A 20,642-nucleotide genomic window follows, 5' to 3' on the forward strand; every position below is an offset into this window, starting at 1 on the left:
GATCAAATCAGTGTAGCAGTAGACCACTACACTTCATAATCTGTCTTCAGTCAGTCAATGGTTCTAATGCTTCCCTTATAATTCTTCCACTCACATTTTCCACTGAAACTTTTTGCACTTATATCCATCTTTTAATATCCTGGTAAGCTTTGCTTAACAATCTGTCATAGTTTTCATTCCGCTTACACATTAAACTTTGCCTTACCACGTCACGTCTTGTTTGCAATTTACACTGAGTATTTGCACTTTCTGCACTTCTCCCATGCTGGTTCATGATGCTGAGAACACAGGAGAAGAAAATGTGTTTGAAGTGTCTGACGCTGCTTGACCCATTCTGGCCATCATACACAATCCAGTCACCCCCAAGTCACCAATGAGAAGTAGCTTGGCTAATACCACACATTTATGTATTTTATCTGGCCTAAAATGTGAAGGCCACACGTATGCAGTTTATGTTCTGAAAAAGCCATGAACATTGAGTAGTGAAACCTTCATGAACTACCAGAAACTTCCAAGTGTAAGATCAGAGTTCTCTCAGTCACACCATCCTGTACTTCCCATAAACAATAGGGAATACGACTAGACCTTTAGGGTGCCTTACAGACAGTCCGAATGTCAATCATGGGGTGGATTATCAAAACTGTAGGTTCCACACCTATATGAGGAATGTTCTAAATAGTGTACCTGTTTCCATCAGTCTTGGTTAAAGATAACATCTTCAGATGTTAACTTCCAACTATCTACTGATAATCAAACTTACATTTCCTTCGCAATATTTTTTCCAATGGTATTTTTTAGGTAAAATCTGCACTACCTCTTAGATCAATCCATCATCTGTTACCTGAAAACAGGCAACTTTTTAAGTTAACTTTAAAAAGAAAATGATTATTCAATGTGTTTGCATTCATCCCACTAGTGCAACTTTTACCAATAGCATACAACATAAGTTCTGATTTTAAGAATCTGTAGAAATAATTTTGCTGTAATAGGCCACATACCTTCTACCCAAAGAACACAGAATTTAGTTAATACGTTTGAGAGGATTTATCACTGAACTTCTGCATTTCAAATTTCTGTGCTACTCTGAGAAGCAGCATGTCAAAATAGTGCAGCAGGAAAGGACACTACAGGTCTGAATTGCCTCACACTGAAAAGAAATAAATCTGTGCAGAATGAAATGAAGCAGTGGTGCTCAGAAATGCCCTTAAATCTGATACTGCAGATGTGAAATAGGACAGCCTTTGTAGAAACACCTTTTTCCAGAAACAGGCCCTTCTTTTTGCAATAATCCGGACCATAAGGTGAAGCTACCAAGTTTTCTCTGCTACCAGAAGAGGACGTTTTACCCTTATTGGAGCTTCTGCTCGATGGGAGATGCCAGTTGTGTGAGAGACCTGCTCAGATGACAAATGCATCCAGGACAGTGGGAGGGTACCAGAGGCTTCTTTGTCTCTCTTGAGTTTTAGGCTGGGAAGTGTCTGGACAGACTTCCAAATTTTCTCACTCCAAATCCAGAACCCTTCCAAATAATCAGGTTTTCCTCACAATCCATCCACACCCACAAAAACTTTAAGTAGACATGTTCCTTGTTAAAGAGAAGGTCCTGAGGTGACCTGTTCTTGACACAGGCAACAGTTCCTCTGCCGAGAGATTGCACTTTGAGGGAGACAGAGTACACAAAATACCTCATATTGATGCAGTGAATATTGACTTATCATGAAACAAATAATCCACATATACATGGATGTGCGTTAATAGCAGTTACACAAGGTTACACTTGGGGATTATTCTTCCTCCTACTCAGTGTTTTACAGCAATTTCCTAAGAGATCAGCCACTTAATATTTTGGGGTCTGCTGTAGATACAGCTCTACTAGAGATAGGACAAAACCACACATTTTACACAAACCGAGAGCTATATCTGAACTCTCCAAACGTTTGAGATGTCAACGTATGCGGGTGTTTCAAAAAGCTTTATTATTCTAAGTTCAGGGCCAGCTGTAGAGAATGGATTCACATCCAAACACATATATTAAAATGTATACACTTCTTGGTAGAAAGAAGTTTCAGAATCCGACAGGCTGAGAACAACACTCTTTTTGTGTGCTGCCTGACAATTCATTTACAGATCAACCCTATTGTTTTTTTGGTAATTTAAATGTGATAGTTGGCAAAGGAGAAAAAGGTGGGGAAGTTCAAGAGGGAGGGACACACTGAAAAAGAAGAGAGCATTTCTGTTTGTACAATATATCCCTGACATGTCATTACACACAAACCCAAAATTTAGCTTTTGAAAAAGAAAGGGGGGAAAGAAAAACAACAAAACAAAACAATAAAAGAAACAGCAGCTGTTTCTATGTGATGTCAGAGAACAGGTGTGATACAAATCTCCATACCAGCGCAATCATATTGATCTCCCGATGATGCACGCATGAAGCACATGTGCAAACGTTATTGACCCATCCGGCATCTCATTTCCAGGAATACGGCCTGAAAATGCCTCTCTAATAGTTGAAAACATTTTCAGGATAAACACCATATGGGCCAATTTTGGGGGGAGCCGGGGGGGGGGGGAGGGGAGGGAAAGAGAAAGAAAAAAGAGAAAGAAAAATACATCATAAAGTTGGAGAGGGGAGCCAAAAAATGAAAAAGAAAAAAAAAAAAAAAGAAGAGAAAAACAGGAGAAAGGTGAGCCTATGTGAAAGGTGAGCTCGGGGCGAGCGGCAGGCTCAGATCTCAGCGCAGTGCCGCCCGCACGGTGCCCAGGGCCGGATCGCGGCGCTGCGCTGCTGCCGCCGGGCGCTACGCGGGGCTCTGTCCGTCCGCTCCACGAGAAGCGGCGGCCTCGGAGGGCTCCCTCGCGGCTCCGGAGTGCTGCGATGTCAATTGTTAATGCCATCTGCCATTAGAGGGCACTACGCAACCCTGCATTCAGCGCTGCGTGCGCGGAGGGAGAGGCAGGGACAGTGAGGGAGCGGCACCAATTCGGGAGAAAGATAGATTTAAAAGGATGCGGTGCTCCCGAAGTGCTGAAAATGCCTGGGCGCCAGGCGGGACAGTGGTCGTAATGATAACAAACAACAGAAAAAGAAAAAAAAAAAAAAAAAAAGAAAGAAAGAAAATAAGAAAGAAGAGAAAAAAAAGAAGAAAAAGGAAAAAGGGAAGGAAAAAAAAAAGAGAGAAAGAGAGAGAGAGAGAGAGAAATGCGACGAGGTCAATCATTTACCAGTCTGCCGCTTAATGCGTGTGACTGCAGGTGGCACCGGGGACATTGTGATTCATGCCCACTTTCAAAGCGGGACCCGGGCCCGGGCTGAGGCACCCAAACAACTGTCTTCTAATATTAGCACGGCTGTATTTCTGGATCTATTATAGTCTGTCCAGACAGATCCCATTGTAATGGGATCTTTTATTAAAAGATTAGCACTATCTCCTGCAGTTGGTGGAAAAAAATCTGTTATCGCTGAGTTATTTGCAGTTGTGGGGAGGGGGCGGGCGGCGGAGGCGGCGCGGAGGAGGGCTCGGGGAGGGCCGGGGGAGGCGCGGGCGGCCGCGCGCACCGGGCCCTGACCCGGCACTGTCCGGGCATTCCTGTCTGCATACTTCGCAGTCTGTTGTGCTTTGGTGGCTCAGAAAAGCGAAAGAATCGAAATTAAAAAGGCAGCTTTTGAATAAACAATACCATTTTCCGTTAAGTAATCGTTTTGTATAAAAGGAAATATCGCCTACTCAGTTTCATTCAGCGGTGCCAAAAATGTTATAAATGAGCGACCGCCAACTTTTCTAAGAGGAGAATAATGCCAGACTGTGCTTAATAAACTAGTGCCCTAGAAGTTCATTATCGATGTTGCAATCTTTTCTGATTCTGAAAGGAGACCGCCTACGTCGCCCCCATTCCCGTCTCGTCCTCCCAGGCTCCCAGTGAAAAAGGCCGTCACTTGGGCAGAGCCCTACGTACTAAACTTTTATTTGGTTTCTTTCCATTTATTTATTTATTTGTTTGTTTGGTGCTCGGCTGATCGCTCTCTCCCTCTCGGGTTTCTGGGGGCCGAGCCCCGGCCGCGACACCGCCGGCCGCCTCCCCGCCCGCGGCGGCCCCGCTCCGCTCCATTCCGTTCCGCTCCGCGCGGGGATGGCAGCCGCGGAGCCGCCGCGCGGGGAGAACCCCGGCCGGGAGCTGCTCCCGAGCCGCGCCGCTCCCAGCTGCGCCCCCCGCGCCGGGACCGCGCTCTGCGCCCGCGGAGGCTGCGCGATCTCCGGCCGCACCGCACCGTGCTGAGCCGAGCCGAGCCGCCGCCGCGCGGGGCTGCGCGGGTGCGCGCCCGGGGGAGCGCGCCCGCGTGTGTGCGTGCACCTCCAGCAGATAATTGGAGAGGGTTTCCAGAAGGTGGAAAATGTCACCTGATTCACACTGAACTTTTTAAATCTCCCCACCCCCGAGCAGGCACACACACACATTAGGAGACCGCCCACCGCAGACAGCTAAGACCCCCGTATAGATTTAAAGAGAGACTGCATTCAGAGCCTGACGTTCATTCAATAGAGCGATCATAAGCAGGCTGGCTGGTGCTCGCTCCGTCTCTCTACTCCCCTTCACGCTGTTCCTGTGTCTCTCTCACTCCCTGCTACGCTGAGGATGTTAAATCAGAGGATCCACCCGGGCATGCTCGTACTCCTGATGTTTCTCTACCACTTCATGGAAGATCACACAGCGCTGGGTAAGACCACAGCGTTTATTCGGAAGTGTGTTTTATTATTAGTGTTGTTACTATTACTCTTATTTTCCGTCTTTCGGGCGCTGCTTACTTCGCTGCGATGTTTGTTACACGCCTCTCTCCAAGGTCCGAACGGACAGAAGTTAGCAGCGGGCGCGGGACTGCTCGGGACAGGGCGCGGAGATGTCACGTAGGTTCCCCTTCGGTTCGGACCTTCCCTGCTCCGCATGGGCACGGAGGGCACGGGGGGATGTTTCTTGGCACTCCTCGTGATTATGCAGCGTGAATGAGGAGCAGCATCGCGGGGAACTTTCCTGCGCTCATGTCCCGAGCGAGTGCTCAAAGTTTGTTGGTAATTCTACTCAGATTTTTATCTCGCCTTCTGACAGAAGCCCCGGGCGCACAGCTGACACTTTCAGAAGCGGTGGTGGTCACTTTCCGGGCATTCCCTCAATATTGGGATTTCCTTCCCTCCCCCCACCCCCTTTGTGTGTGTGTGAATAAGTGTTGTAAATTCTCCTGCTATGAGGAGTGTGCCTAAATAAGTTTGCTTACTTAATTATTCTTTCCCATGCGAACAAAACGATCCTGAACCTGATACTGACAACTCTTAAGAGCCCTCTTTCGACACTAGGAAACAGTGATTTGCAGTTTGGGGTGTTTTTGTTTTTTTTCCACCTGATACTGATTGCGTCCCAACCTGCATGTCTGGGTTTTCATTTTTTTTTCCCATTTCTTCTCCCCCTCCCGAGTTAGAGCAATAGTTAATGTAGGCAACTGTAAGACGCAAAACTCTTTTTTCTTTCTTTTTTTTTTTTTCTTTTTTCTTCTTTTTTCTTTTCTGCAAGGGCGTTGTTTGTTCCATGTTTTGTAGCCGGGAGGGGTGAGGGGAGGATGTTCCTCGCGCCCAGCGGCGCCCCGGCGGGCCGAGCCCGGCCCTGGTGCGGTGCGCTCCGTTGGAGGAAGGAGCAGGATCGAGCCTTGGCTGGGTGGGCACCATAATCAATTGGTATCGAGTCGCTGGTGGAGTCACACTGGTTATGCACGAGAGGCTCATCCCAACCCAAACTCTCCAGCTAAAACAGGGGGAGTTGCTTGGACTCATGTTCTTGGCTTGACTCCACGAATAACAGGGATACCAGTGGGGGAAGGAAAAAAAAAAAAAAAAAAAGGAAAAAAAAAACCCACTGTCCGGTTTGAGGACAGCGTGCTGCGTGCTTTCCTCTGAAACGCTCGCGGGGGAGACAGCACCTCCTACTTTTCCAGTGTGATCGATTCTGAAGAACTCCGCAGGGAGCTCTATCGGGGTGCCCTCCTGTTTCGTGTACTTTGCTGACTTTTTTTCTTGTCTTTGTTGTCGGAGCTCCGCTGAGTTGTTTTAGCGAAGGGAAGACGTTTGTTAATAGAAGAAGCGAAATGTGGAGATTTCGAAAGAGTTCGCTCACAGCGAATGTTCCCAGTCGGTGCGGATTGCAAAACGTGCTGGGGCTGGGGTGCGTGCGGCACTAACACAATGCTGCCGGGCGGCCGCGTCGGAGAGGGCAGGGGGAGGAGGGAGGAACTGCAAGCGCGATTTTCTTTTTATTCCCTTTTAAATGCACATCCTTTTCAAGCCTCTGTCACGTGCCGGCAGTGCTCCTTCTGCTCTACATATGGAGTAAAGACCTGGGAAACTGCTTCGTGCTGTTTTGATCCGGTCTTTTTCTTTCTGATTTATTTATTGTTATCTCACCCAAGCGGACCGGGCCGGATGCGGGTTGTGGAACGGGACAAATAATGCCAGCAGTCCAGTAAAAGTCAGTGCGAAGCGCGCGCGGTGCCCGTGCCGCTGGTCCCGGCACTGACCCGGCCCGGTGCGCCCCTGTCCCCCGCAGCTGGGAACTGCTGGCTCCGGCAGGCACGGAACGGCCGCTGCCAGGTCCTCTACAAGACCGACCTCAGCAAAGAGGAGTGCTGCAAGAGCGGCCGCCTGACGACTTCGTGGACGGAGGAGGACGTCAACGACAACACGCTCTTTAAGTGGATGATTTTTAATGGGGGAGCCCCTAACTGCATCCCGTGCAAAGGTGAGGGGGCCGGGAGTCGCGGGTGGCTCGGGCTTGGGGTGGCCTGATGGGGTGGCCAGATGAGGGCCTGGAGACGGCAGTGCTGTAATCGTGCTGCCCACCGCCGAGGGCTGAGGGCCATCGCAAAGCAGCGCCGGGGTAGGGGGACTGCTGCTCCTCATCCGCACAGGTCAGTGGGAGATGGGGAGGGGGCTCTTTGCACGTGGCTCTCCTGGCTCCAGGATTTCCTTCCAGGTCTGTTTCCTGCATGGTAGCAGTGTGAGGGGTGCTGTCATTTTATGCCCGGGGGTCTCCATGTCTTTTTTGCTTTGGGCGCTTTTGACACAAGTCTCTTCTGCATGTTTGGTAATAAAGTTATGCCTCTTTCCTTCCTTCAGAAACATGTGAGAACGTGGACTGTGGACCCGGGAAGAAATGTAAAATGAACAAGAAGAACAAACCTCGGTGTGTTTGTGCTCCAGATTGCTCTAATATCACCTGGAAGGGCCCCGTGTGTGGCTTAGATGGGAAAACCTACAGGAACGAGTGTGCCCTTCTCAAAGCCAGATGTAAAGAACAGCCCGAACTTGAAGTCCAGTATCAGGGCAAGTGCAAAAGTAGGTTTGCAAATCTCTTCCAATTTCCATCAAATGGCATAGGATGTGTGTGTGAGTGTAAAGAGGAGGAGCTGCATGCTTCTCCACAGTAACCAGAGTGATGTTCCAACCATGCTCATAGTCTAGGATATAGCTGGATTGATTGAGAGTTCCTCACAGTTTAGCAGCAGTTGTGTTCCTCATGCTACCCTGAGATGGAAAGGTCTCCAGCAGCCCTTAAATGAGTACCAATGCTGAAGGCTTTTGTCCGATTGTTTGTATCATTCTGTCACCAATTCACTCCTCACTGGGGCGCCCACATATTCTATTAATCATTTTTTGTTTCCATCTTTATTTCAGAGACCTGTAGGGATGTTTTATGCCCAGGCAGCTCCACATGTGTGGTGGATCAAACCAATAACGCCTACTGTGTGACATGTAATCGAATTTGCCCTGAGCCTACCTCCCCTGAACAGTATCTCTGTGGGAATGATGGCATAACTTATGCCAGTGCCTGCCACCTGAGAAAAGCGACCTGCCTGCTGGGCAGATCCATTGGATTAGCCTACGAGGGAAAATGCATCAGTAGGTATCTTGGCCAGAGGGATAAGTGCAGGGGGGAGCTTGCAAACTCATCTGTTTTATCATGTTATGTGGAAGTGGGTGGGTGGGTGAATGGATGGATGGATGGGTGGATGGATTGTTTGAAGGGGGAGGGAAGTGAGGGAAGGAGGGAGTAAGTTTGTGCTTTGGAGAAGGTAAGACTCCCAGCAGCCTTGGTTTGTTTTCCTCTCCATAAGAAACGAGAGTCAGAGTGAGCTTTGCTCCAGGAAAAACAAAACCAACAAAAAAACTGCAAAAGGGGCATAGAGGGGTTGATCCTGCTCCTCTTGCCATGACTGTGGGTGCTGACATTTGTGTCCAAGAGAGAAGTATCCACCATTAGGCCGATAATTACATGGCTACGGCATAACAAGGTCTTGATATTCAGTGGATCTGAATTCCTGGAAACAATTGTCTTCAAGTGGTCTTGGCAAAGCTTGCATTAATTTAATTGGAAACATCTGATTACTTTTTACTCTTTAAAAATATTGCAGAGTTTGGGGACAGCTATCGGGTGAAGATAGTAAAATAACCTCTGTGCATCCTGACATTTTGCACTGTGATTTTGAGAAAGAGGAGATAGTGAAATATGTTGCAAGGAAGCAACTTTAGGGCAACCTCTGCCCTTCCAAATTGCTGCTGAGATGCTGGAGAATCTCAGGCTGCTTTTGGTTGGCACAGCTTGAGGTGAATTCCCTTAACAATCCTGTAGACAGCAGCTTTATGTGGGTTAGTTTAAAAGTAATTGATTTAGAAATGCTGAATGCGTTGACAAATTCTCCACTTATCACTAATTTGGTGAGCTGAATGTCCACTGACAGGAAATGGAGCAGAAAGGTCATGTGCAATAGGCAAATGTAATTCCATACTGCTAGGGCCAAGGTCCACTGGCACACCTGTCCTTTCTCCCTACTGTACAGATAGGCAGTGGTATCCAAGGGTCTACTTGATTAAGACCATCAAGAATCATCCCAGCTACTGCATTTTAGCTTTGACTATTCATAGTTCATTGGGGAAAATTGAGTTTGGGGCTGTTAGGGGTTGCTTTTTTTTGTTTCCTTTGTCTGTTCACTTACCTCTAGTATTCCGTGTGTATTTTTAGAAGCGAAGTCCTGTGAAGATATTCAATGCAGTGCTGGGAAGAAATGCTTGTGGGATTTTAAGGTTGGCAGAGGTCGATGTGCCCTCTGTGATGAGCTCTGCCCTGAAAGCAAGTCAGACGAGGCAGTCTGTGCCAGTGATAACACGACTTACCCGAGCGAGTGTGCCATGAAGGAGGCAGCCTGCTCCATGGGCGTGCTTCTAGAAGTAAAGCACTCTGGATCTTGCAACTGTAAGTGAGATTTTTATCTCTGTAGACACCTAAGGCTTCTGAAGGCAATCCCTATTTAATAAATACTCACATCGTTAAACCTAAGAAAGCTCCATTTAGAGATTCAGGATGTTGCACATGTGCCATGTGAGTATGGGTGTATCATGCGCACACTTTGGTTACTGATAAAAAGCAGTAGATCTCCAACAACCAGTGTGCTTTTAAGTTGGGGTGTTGGGTCTTACTGAGGACAAGTCATTTTATCAGAAAGGGGTTGCCCTAGGAGCATAATGCTAGAGATTTTTTTCCTAATTTGTCTGCTCTCGTGTGCTTTGCTGATTGCTTTATTAACACTCGGTAAACTCTTAACTGTCCAAAAGAATGAGCCTGGTGGTAGCACATGGGCACCTGGTTTAGCACAGTTACCTCTACTAACTCTGAATGAAGGACACAAAGTAGTTAAACCTAGAACACAAGAGCGCTTTTTATTTGATTTCAGGAATCTGCCAATAAAACCTGAGCCATTGATTCTTCAGAACTTTCTGCAGTTATGACTTCATAGATTATGTATAAAAACCCTTATTGCATAACAGCAGATGCCAAAGAGCATCTCACTACAAGTCGCATAAAATGCAACGCTGTATTATGGCTGTTCAGAGGGCTTTGAAAACATGCACTGAGCTGCTTCTGCGCTGTTGTTGTCTTTATTTAAACAACAGCTCCCCTGTATTCCCCCATCTAGCCATTAATGAAGACCCAGAGGAAGAAGAGGAAGATGAAGACCAGGACTACAGCTTTCCTATATCTTCCATTCTAGAGTGGTAAAACTTCCATCACTATGGGGACAGCCATTGGGCACAAAATCAATGTCCATACTGTAAAATAAGTGTATGCTTATTTATTTTGGGGAGAAAAAAAAAAAAAAAGTATACATATAGTTGAGTCTCGTAGACATTTATTTATACTGTGTCATGTTTTATAATTTATACATAAAATGTCTGGTTGACTGTACACCTTGTTTTTTGAAGAAGTTTATTCGTTACGGGAAGAGCAGTGTTATTTATTGTGAGGTCTCTTGCTTGTAAAGTAAAGCTTTTCTTTCTTCTTGTAAACTATGAAAGTCCATTCCTTAAAACTTACTTACAAAAAGATGGTTTCATCTTTTTGTTTTATTGGGGTTATCTTTTTTTCCACTTTAAAAATCTTGCATGTTGATTTCTGTTATGTTTATTTATTGGATTTTCTTCTTGCCTGTTCTGTACATAAAAGATCCCTCGGGTTTTTGTTTACAAGGAATCTTGACTGACCAAAAGGCGTTGTAACTGACTTAAATATACTTCCAGGGTGCAGTGAGGCGATCTTTAAGGAAACTTCTCCCCCTTCACTTTTCTCTGCTTCTGATCACATCATGTCCTGATGTGATCTCAGTGTGCTCAGCATATATACTATACTATAAGAATTACGGACCCTAAGAAATCGGACTATGAAGGTTTTTAATAGCTACAGGGCTAACTGTAATAAGAATAAAGGTTTTATTTTATTTTTATTCTTTTTTTTTTTTTTTTGTAACATGCATAAGTGTTTATCAGGTGTTTCCTTTAAGATGGTCTTGCAGTTCCACCTTCAAAGTTATGTTTTCCCAACCAGTGTGTCACTAAAAGTTATATCAAAGCTTTATCAGTTCAAGTTTCTTGCTTTTCATAATACTTTTTTTTTTCTGATGCAATTTTATATTTTCAAACATGGCGAGTTAAATATAAATTCATTTAAATATATAGTTTTGTACTTTTCTACCATGTAAATGTGCAATGTATATAAAAGTTATAATGTGTATTTGTAAATAAATGATGAGTGAAAAAATAAAAAATGGAATTTTCCCTAGATGCAGTCTTCAGCTTTGTCTTCTAAGGGGTTCTGGTGCAAAGAGGATCTACTAATAGTCAGGGGAATGGAAGCTGTTGCCTAATGTAGCGATAAAACACATTGGCTAAGGCAATCTTGAGTAAGCTTTCCACTTACTTAGATACATGAAACCCTATTTTTTCAGACAAAAGCAACATCTCCTGTCTGTTGGTACTGCTTTATTTTTAATCCAGGTACTCTGATGGATAGGAACTGAGTTTCCGCATTTTTGTTTCCCTCCTCATCCAGAGAATAAAATATCCGCTGCTTTTTGGACGTCTTTAACTTGTGCATTTCCAGGAGGTTTTGAACACACGTTTGAAATTTTGCTAAGACACAGGTCCATGTTAGGGGACTTGAAGTTGTATGATCATTTTAGATGACTAATAGAAAGGGCAAATGATGGCCTAGTTGCCCAAATTTGGGATGTGTAACAACTACCACAACAGACCCAAAAAGAAAGGGTACATGAAACTGCACATTATCACTTGGAAACTCGTGACTCTTGAGAGGAAGGTTAATTCAGAAATTCTGTTTAGTGAACCAGTGTTCATATTGGCAATAAAAGTGGATATGGCTGCAGTGAACACAGCGGAAAGGTAACAGCCATAACCACAGCAGGGATCAAAATCTTTTTCTATCTCTTATCAAGATGCGTGGTACTTAAGAAGGCACTTAAGCACCTTAGTAAGTAGTATTTAAGCACTTTGCTGAGTTGAGGTTTGAGAGCAGAAATTAACTTACTTGTTTGAATATAAATCATGTTCCTGCTAGAGTCTTCTGTGTATTTTTCACTACACAGCAAACTGTAATTTGTTATGGATTGTTTAGCATCACCCAAAGCAAATATAATTTATTCATTTGTGAAGACTACAGACATGCATTCATAATGTTATATTCAAAATGATAGAAAAAAAAAATAAATTGCCCTTCCTCTTCCTGTTGCTTCATTTAGACAAGTAAGTCTCTTTGGAAGGAAGAGCATGATGAGAGGAGAAAAGTGAGCAGGATTTTAGTCTCCTGAGGGCAATGGAGCCCAGAATAAAAGAGAACGGGGGCTGGGAGAACTGATGGATAGAAACAGACCCTATCTGAAAATCTCCTGGGGAGCTAATGTACTCATGACAATGAAACAGAGATGAAATGCTTAATAGATGTGGGGAGCATCAGAGGAGATTTTTCTCAAATACAAGCTACTTCATTTCCAAAAAAATGACAACATTAAAACACTGCTTATAATTGTAAATAAATTTACATGTCTTAAAGACTGCAGCAGAGCAGGATTTCTGGGTTGTAACTTTATGCCTTGCTTCACAAAATAACTGGGAGAAAGTCACTGATGAGCGGGACTAAAAAATGCGTCAAAAATGTTATGAAGCTCTATTTGCACACATTTATGTATATCAAATAGACACAGAAAATCTGCATAAGGATTATGCTGATAAAATTATCTAAGAGTGCTGCAGCTGCTGCTGTTCTTATACAGCTGAAATCTCAGCACCTACTGGCAGCAAGTCTGACTGCGCTGTACTGGTACGGTCCCTCTTGAGAGGCTTCACCAGGCCAGCATCTTTGAAGCACACCTAACAGGCACCAACCTCAGCACAACAGCCCAGAGACTTCTCCCAGAAACATATCCAGGGGTTGTGGCAGCACAACTGACAGTGATTTGTGTAACATCATTCTTGGAGATAAGGTGCTTGCTGATGAAGCGGGAGATGCAGGTTCATCACCAGTCTTCTAGAGAGTGTTCCCACATCCACCATCAGCTCAGGGAGAAGCTCAGAGAACTGTCTGTCATGCCTCCTAAAGCCATACTTCTCCATCCGAGAGGAAGCAAGATTCATTGAGAGAGGATAATTTGCAACCCTAATGGGTGCTCCTTTTGAAGAGGATGTCTTGTGTTCTGGCCCCAGGGGTTGCCTACACATTTTGCATTTGTAATTGACTAACCTACATAAATAATGCTTGAAGCAGAGGCCAGAATCCAGGTTGCCTCCCCTTTTCCTTCCCCGAGTATGTAAGTGCCTCCATCCTTGAGCTATGAAATCATGCTCAACCCTCCGCTTAAATCAAGATTACAAATCTCACATCTCTTTCTACACTGAGTCATAGCTACAGCAGGAGAGGCTTTACTTTTGCCTTCCTTCTCTTCCAGACTTGTATGTAGGGAACTTCCTGGGTGTGGAAATCTGATCTTAATTCCCTCAGTCCTAGTAAGGTGCTTGAATCTGTTTTATTTTTCCAGTTCCTTCCCTCCCCCCCTTTTTTTAATGGGTGCATGAATGTGATTTCTTGCTCTGAAACCATCTTGCATGAGCTTCCAAATCCACAAGAGAAATAAATGTTCAGAAAAATCTTTCTCTTCAGTGTTTTCTATCAACTGGCATATGTATTCTCCCTACTATAAATCACATTTCTGAATACCCTCATTCACCATGGCATGTACTTGGATACTGAACACCAGGCCTGTGAACTCCATTCATAAATGCAGGCACTTAAGCTGCAGGCCCAGTAACATGGAGTGAAGCTTGTATGTTTGAAAACAGAAACCCATACTCTAGTTCTTAAATAAAACCAGTTAAATTCCAAGAGACTCAGCTTGAGGCTTTTGAAGGATAAGAATATTGTTGGTAAAGCCTTGGGTCCCAAATGTCCATGCAATACATACAAGTGGGCACTGACAATTTTTATAACACCCAACAGCATTCCTGATAGATAAGTCCACGTGATTGACTTAAGAACAGTATAATGAAACTCTTTTGCACCTTTTACCTCTTTTTTTGCTTTCTGCCTTCCAATGTATCTCACCAAAACTACATTCCAAGCCCCACAGCAAATTTCAAACAGCTGCCTTATTTTTTTCTTTTTTCTTTTTATGACATAAAAATGTTTCCTTCTTTCCCTCCAAATGGAAATCAGGTGAAATTAAATTTCAGTACACTGTACTGTTCTCTAGGCAGTGACATTTTACTCTACAATGAATCACCAGCACAGAAACATCTGTACATTATCCCTTTGAAGAATGAGGATTCCATGCTTTCTGGTGAAGCAAAGCATTTGCACATAGACCAAGAGGTTCACAAAGTATCAGATTTTAAATTCATAAGTCCCTAAAGATAAGGCAATTACATTTTTTTGTTTGATATTACTACAATTCCAAGGCATGTCAGACTCATTATGGCAGCATGAGTCTCAGAAGTATATGAAAAATTGTTAACTCAGAATTTGACACTTCATTCTTGTTTGCTTTTCTGATAGACTTAAATAAATAATGGCCATTAATGGATGGATTTTGCTGATGTTCATTTAGGATTATCTGTATAATTCAGCTTCACTACAACTACGTAATGTAGCCAATAAAATTATCCATAGAGTGGAGAAATACACTGCAAAAACAAAGTGAGAACCATCATTTTCAGAGACAGATTTGGAGTTAAAACATCGCGTATGGTTCATTTTCTGCTCATTTATGGATACTTCTGATCTCTTACATTTTAAATGCATTTGTTCATGGGATTGGAGGGCACTGATGTATCAGAAAACTGAGAAGGGGCTTCACTGTTTGCTAACAATTCATCGGGTTTTCTAGATGCAGTTACTGGATAATGAGTTTATCAAGCTGGTTCAGTGTATATCTGAGTGTATAAAGGCTCCTAAATTTCCACATGTGCCAATCAGTAATAGCAGGAGAGCCCCCCAGTTCTTCCAGAGAGGCTGATGGTTACTCATAACTCCCCAGAATTGAAATCATGGCATTTACATTCAAGAGCTAAATTCTGGATCTAAAGATTGCTTTGTTTTTAAATTAGTCTTGGAATTTACAGTATGCTAGTGGTTCACATCAAATACAGTTTTTTTTCTTTTTTTCTTTTTTTTTTTTTTTTAATCAATATTATCCTCTGCAGCATGATTTAATGAAAAAATACCACTTTGCAGAAGTTTCAATATATTTCCCAAACCATTTAGCAGTTTGGAATAGTGTCGTTCCAGTAACACAGCTCCTATGAATCTTCTTCTGTACATCATGTTATTTACTCTTACTTTAAGTTTCAAGCACTTCTTGCAGCCTTTCAATACCTGAAGGGAACTTACTCCCAGGAGGGGAGTAAACTCTTCGAAAGGGCTGACAATAGCAAGACACGGGGAAATGGTTTTAAGTTAAAAGAGGGAAGATTTAGGTTGGATGTTAGGGGGAAGTTCTTTACTAGGAGAGTGGTTAGGCCCTGGAACAGGCTGCCCAGGGAGGTTGTGGATGCCCCGTCCTTGGAGGTGTTCAAGACCAGGTTGGACAGGGCCTTGGGCAACCTGATCTAGTAAATGTTTGGTGGCCCTGCTAGGCAGGGGGGTTGGAATTACATGATCCTTGAGGTCCCTTCCAACCCAGGTCATTCTGTGTGTGTGTGTGTGTGTGTGTGTGATTTTAAGAGACATCTGATGTTCAAGGACAATATTGATCTGTTCCCACTGTTAGAAATTCATATGTGATACTGGTATGTTATACTATTTGATTTTTGAATTAGAGGCATTGCTATGAAATCATAGGGCAACTCATATAAATAGATCACATAGTTATACAAGTCCTTAAAAAACATAGAAAAAAGTAACACATGACAAGAGAAACCAGTAGAGGTCCATGGGACTGTTTGGGGTCAGCAGCACTTATCATACAGAGTCTGAATGGAGCTGCTTCTTCGCAGAGAGAGGAAGATTTGGGATCAGCATTCTATCTACAAGAAGGTCATTGAGAAGGTAGAGCCAAGATGGAACAGTGCATGGTGGAAGGACAAGAGACAGCAGGCATGAGATGAAATAAGAAAAGCTCATTCTAGCTGTAAGGGAAGCCTTTTTCCCTATGAGGAAAATTCAGCAGATGACCTCCTGACATCCCTTCCAACCTGAATTATCCTATGATCCTCTGAAGAGTTAAGTCCATTTATTTTTAAGAATTACATGCTCCAAAATCAGGATGGAATGTCCAGTTTAAAATAAAATAATTTAAAAAAAAATCACAATTCCTTGAGGAAATATTCATGGAACCATATCACCACAGCTGTTGGAAGCAATTGTCAGGAGGAACATAGGCTATTCCTTCTTTAATATGTCTTTCCTTTACAAGATCCTTAAGTGATCCTATAATTCCTCATAAATGCTATTTTCCCATTGATTTTAGTGAAACTTTTTGCTGTGCAATGAGGGCTGTACCTATTCAGTAGAATATTCATTTTATGTGGAACAGAACACGGAGACAAAAGTTTCTGCCTGTATTTTTAAGTGAAAGCAAGTAAATAAGATGGAAGAGTGAAGCAGTTAAAATGCAACTTTAAACTATTGTATTGTTCAGATCTGCAACATTTTTTTTAGGATCAACAACAAATTTCAAGAAGACACAATAACAAGTACAAGCTAGATTGGTCAAGACAGCAAGGAAAGCAAAAAAACCCCAAGGCAAGACACTTGCAAAAATAATGGATAATGCCCACTGGAGCAACTAAAAAGAGCCCTGCAGGGATGTTTCCCATAATCTTTTCCCACATACAGATGGTTTAGTTAGAGCAATTCAAATCTTTTTTTCAAATAGTGACTCCACCAAAACTGCAAAAAGCTTAAAATGCTTGGCATAAAAGATATACAAATATTGAGTATTTCCACATTTGGACTCAAACTTCAGAGAAATTAATTTTCATTCATTTTATGGGAAAGGAAAAATGACTTTGTCTGTCTCTAAAAAGATACAGGCATGGAGCTCCAAATGTAAGTAGCCCGCAAACTTGAGAGTTGTACTTCCCAACCCAGCATGCCTGGAAGCTGTGACAATTCATTTATTAATCTCCACAGCATTCTCCACTTACAGGCTCTGATGGAACGTCAGTCTTAAATTGAAAGGCACTTGCCACTGTCAGCAACCTAGCAAGCAGCACCACATGTGCTGATGGGGTGAAATCTAGCTAGGGCCCACAGCAGAACTCAATCAAAAACCTCATTTCCTATCTGGTGGAAAGTACTGACCATGATCTGAAGGGTTGAATTGCAGCCAGTCTGTGGTAAAGTAGCACAACATCTAGGTTTGAGGTCATGCAGTGTCTTCATTTGGATGCATTTCACAAATATGCCGCAAATTAGTATGTACCTGATTATCTTATACTGAAAAACAAACAAACAAACAAACAAATAAATAAATAAAATATGTGCAGGGGTCATTAAAGTGCAATTTTTGAGCCACAGGTTCAGATACGTACTTAGGGCCTTATAGACACTTTGGAGTAGATCTCATTGTGTTGTTTCAAGTCTCCTCATTAACTACTGAGTTAGGATTTAGACAGTTCCTTTCTGGGAGACAAAAAACAGTGAGGAAGTTACAATTTATAAGATTTTCTCTCTCTCTCTCTCTCTTTTTTTTTTCTTTTTTTTTTTCCCCCAAGAAGATATCCCATATGGAAAAAGTGGAAGAAAGGGAGAAGCAACGGAAAAGCATCTTAGCAAGGAAAATGAAAAGTGAAGAGAGAGAAGGACGGGATAAAGATCCCAAGAAAACAGCACAAGAACAAAGAGAGATAAAACCTTATTAAAAATAATCATTGAAGAATGACACACAAAAAACCCATTACTATCAGCCCCACAGATGTAAAGGTGGTGCAATGAACTCAGAAGTGCCACCTACTGGTATGTCTTGTATTAACTTCCCCTGCTCCTTGAGTCCGCCATGGGGCTTGTGAAACTCAAGCTACGCCTTTTCATCTGCCTCCAGTTTTTTGGACGTTTTGAGTAACACCTTGACAGAACAGTATGCTTGTCTCCCCAGTGCAAAACGAAGATACAAAGCTTTCATAATCTCGATGATTTCATGACTTGTGCAAAGGTCCTTGAGATCTAATGGTAGAAAGTGCTGCAAGAGCATTACAAACATTTGGACATTCATTTCCATGTCCAAATATGGCGCACCAGTAGAAAAGGTTAAAAAATGAAGTTGGAAGCACAGAAGAAAAGGAGAATGGAGAGCAGAGAAAGAAGGAAGAAGAGGGTAAAGACCAGTAGGAGTTAAACAGGAGGAGAGTTGATAGAATGCACTGTAAGTGATTAATTGCTAAGGACAATACAATTTACACTGCAGTTTTAGCAGATGTGTATGTGTTGCTCCAGCTGTGGGAAGAGCAGACTCTCCAGATCTTGTTTCTGACACACAATAACTGTGAACTCTATTATGTGCAAATAATAAATCTAAGCAGCACCTCCAACATATGAATGAGCAAGGAAAAGAGGGTCATATTTTCAGACGTGTTAGCACATATTTGTCAACACCCAACTTAGACAAATAGCACAAAGGAAGGCTACAAGACAATGGTAACCAATATCCAAAGCAGTGTGTGAGCTTGCAAGTAGATACATGTTTTTGAAACTCTGACCCACGTTTAATAGGTAAGGCCTCTAGGGACAGCAGACTGCACAGGGTCTTGGATAGCCTGGATGGGTTTGTTTTGCTGATGTATTTACTGGCTGGTATGTTAATTTTTTCAATGTGTTATAGAGCAGTTCCCAAGTTAGGGTCATGACCCCACTTGGGGCCCACAAGCCTGGAAGTGAAAATGAAAGTGGGGTTGTGACCCTGGAAGTAGGGTTGCTGAGGGAAAACTTCGGGAAGCACTGATGTTGTGCTACTAGGTGAAACCCCTGTGTGGATGGTGAGTTTAATCACAGCTGAGGGATAAGGTTTTAACAGCGCCTATATTTCTTGGACACCTAAGTCCCATTTCTGCCTGATTTACTGCCAGATTCAAGTACAGGTCTCAGGTACATAAAGAGAGATTTGAGAATTAAATTCAGAATTCTGCATACTACATACTACTGAAATGATCACACATGTAAGAACAGGTCTGTCAGCATCTTTAGAACATGCATTGGTTCCACTAATCTACTGATTAGCGCTCTTCCCTGACAACTTGTCTCTTGAAAATGTCCCACCCATCCCTGCAATTTTCTCAACAGAGTACTCTTACCAGCAGGGCATCACTGCGGAATGTAGTCAAGCTTAAGGCTGTCTGCCCAACTCCACACTATGACCATGGGGTTGTCTGTCACTGCCTGCATCATCCTTGGGCATCAATGCATTTCATTAAGGAAAGAGTCAATATGTTGAATGAGCATACTGAATGGAAAGAGTATCCATTCTGAAAAAGACTGAGTCCTGAGTCTTACTTCGTTCTGTAGAAGATGTAGCAAATATATCACCTTCAAGAAGAGACCATAAGCTTGAAATCAGCATGGACTTTGAAGGTTTAAAGTTCAGTTGCCAGTATACAGTAATGTACTGCCACTTCAGGCACCCTAAGATATGCTGGTTGGTTTCCAGCTGCTGTTGCCAAAGGACACTGTTTCTCAGAAGTCCTTAATGCTGTATATGGCAGCCTCATGCGGAAGCCTGGGATACTCCAATGAATTTTAATCAGCACAAAATCATTGTGTGTGGAGAGGCAAACTGAGCCATTAGGTGTTAAAATCATGTACTTCTGAGTTCAGTCACTTATTGTCCTTATTTCTCATGCTGTATGTACATTTTATTCCAATCTCAAGTTATAGTGTGCTATGAATGCAGAATTCATGGTAGAACTAGTGTGCATTCCTAACTTGCACCTAATGAAATATTTTCTAGTTACTAACAGAACTGTTGTGATATGTAGGATGCCATTTCAGTAAGTGAAGAGACATTAACAGCTGATTTTTGGGAGTGACATATGTCTATTTCTCATTTATTAGTAACTTGTATTGATTTGTACTGGGATTAATAATTGATGCAAATATTTCATCCATATCTTTTCTCTCACAAGGAGGGAAATAACATGCACCGTTGTGAATAATCCATACCCTGGTTTATGAAGCCCAAATTCCTCTGAGAGTATCAAATATCCACCTGGAGTCCATGAGTGCTGGATTTCACATTCAGATCTCTGAATTAACAGATGTGTACCGTCACATGTAGGCAGAAAGCTCCTTCTTGGTACAACTTCTGAAGAGGTTTGTGGGCACTATTTATTTTAACAAAATCATGGGATATCTTGTGCTTGTGACATTTGTGCCAAATCTCCTCACTTCAGAATATTAATAACCAATATTCTACAGTGAGCACAACTTCAAAGTTTTAGTTTATAAAGCATATCTTAAAAAGTTAAATATTCCTACAGTTCCAAAAACAAAATAGCAAACAACAACAACAACAGATTTGAACAGAAGCTTCTGAATCTCCATACTTCCATAACTTATACAATTCATTTTAAAAGTAAACTGATTTTTTGCCTGGACATTTCATTGCATGAGATCCAACACATTTCAAATCAGCTCAGGTAGATAAAATTCATGTAGTGTTAAAAGGATGTCTGGGAAATACTTTGATTAAAAACTTAAAAAATTGTAAAATTCTGCAAATTTTAGATATTTCTATTTGTTAAGAGTGTTTTCATCTTTTTCTCCATTAGCAC

General features: G+C 42.7%; 1 protein-coding gene across 4 annotated transcripts; it reads left to right on the plus strand.

Moving 5' to 3' along the window:
• The first annotated feature begins 4,526 nt into the window (after positions 1-4,526).
• On the plus strand, positions 4,527-11,151 carry FST (follistatin). Of its 4 annotated transcripts, none has more exons than XM_085527888.1 (6): positions 4,527-4,717; positions 6,452-6,780; positions 7,158-7,376; positions 7,716-7,940; positions 9,061-9,291; positions 10,013-11,151. In XM_085527888.1, exons 2-6 carry the CDS (start codon positions 6,738-6,740, stop codon positions 10,093-10,095), a joined length of 801 nt encoding a protein of 266 aa, XP_085384014.1. In that variant the 5' UTR covers positions 4,527-4,717; positions 6,452-6,737; the 3' UTR covers positions 10,096-11,151.
• The last annotated feature ends 9,491 nt before the right edge of the window (positions 11,152-20,642 follow it).

Source organism: Coturnix japonica, chromosome Z, assembly GCF_054131305.1.
Source record: "Coturnix japonica strain WE chromosome Z, WE-NBRP24, whole genome shotgun sequence".
Taxonomy (NCBI): domain Eukaryota; kingdom Metazoa; phylum Chordata; class Aves; order Galliformes; family Phasianidae; genus Coturnix; species Coturnix japonica.

Coding starts and splice junctions, on each gene's coding strand:
- FST (XM_015848705.3), top strand. CDS start 4,636: ATGTTAAATCAGAGGATCCACCCGGGCATGCTCGTACTCCTGATGTTT. Junction 6,781..7,157: donor TAACTGCATCCCGTGCAAAG/GTGAGGGGGCCG, acceptor TCCTTCCTTCAG/AAACATGTGAGAACGTGGAC. Junction 7,377..7,715: donor GTATCAGGGCAAGTGCAAAA/GTAGGTTTGCAA, acceptor TCTTTATTTCAG/AGACCTGTAGGGATGTTTTA.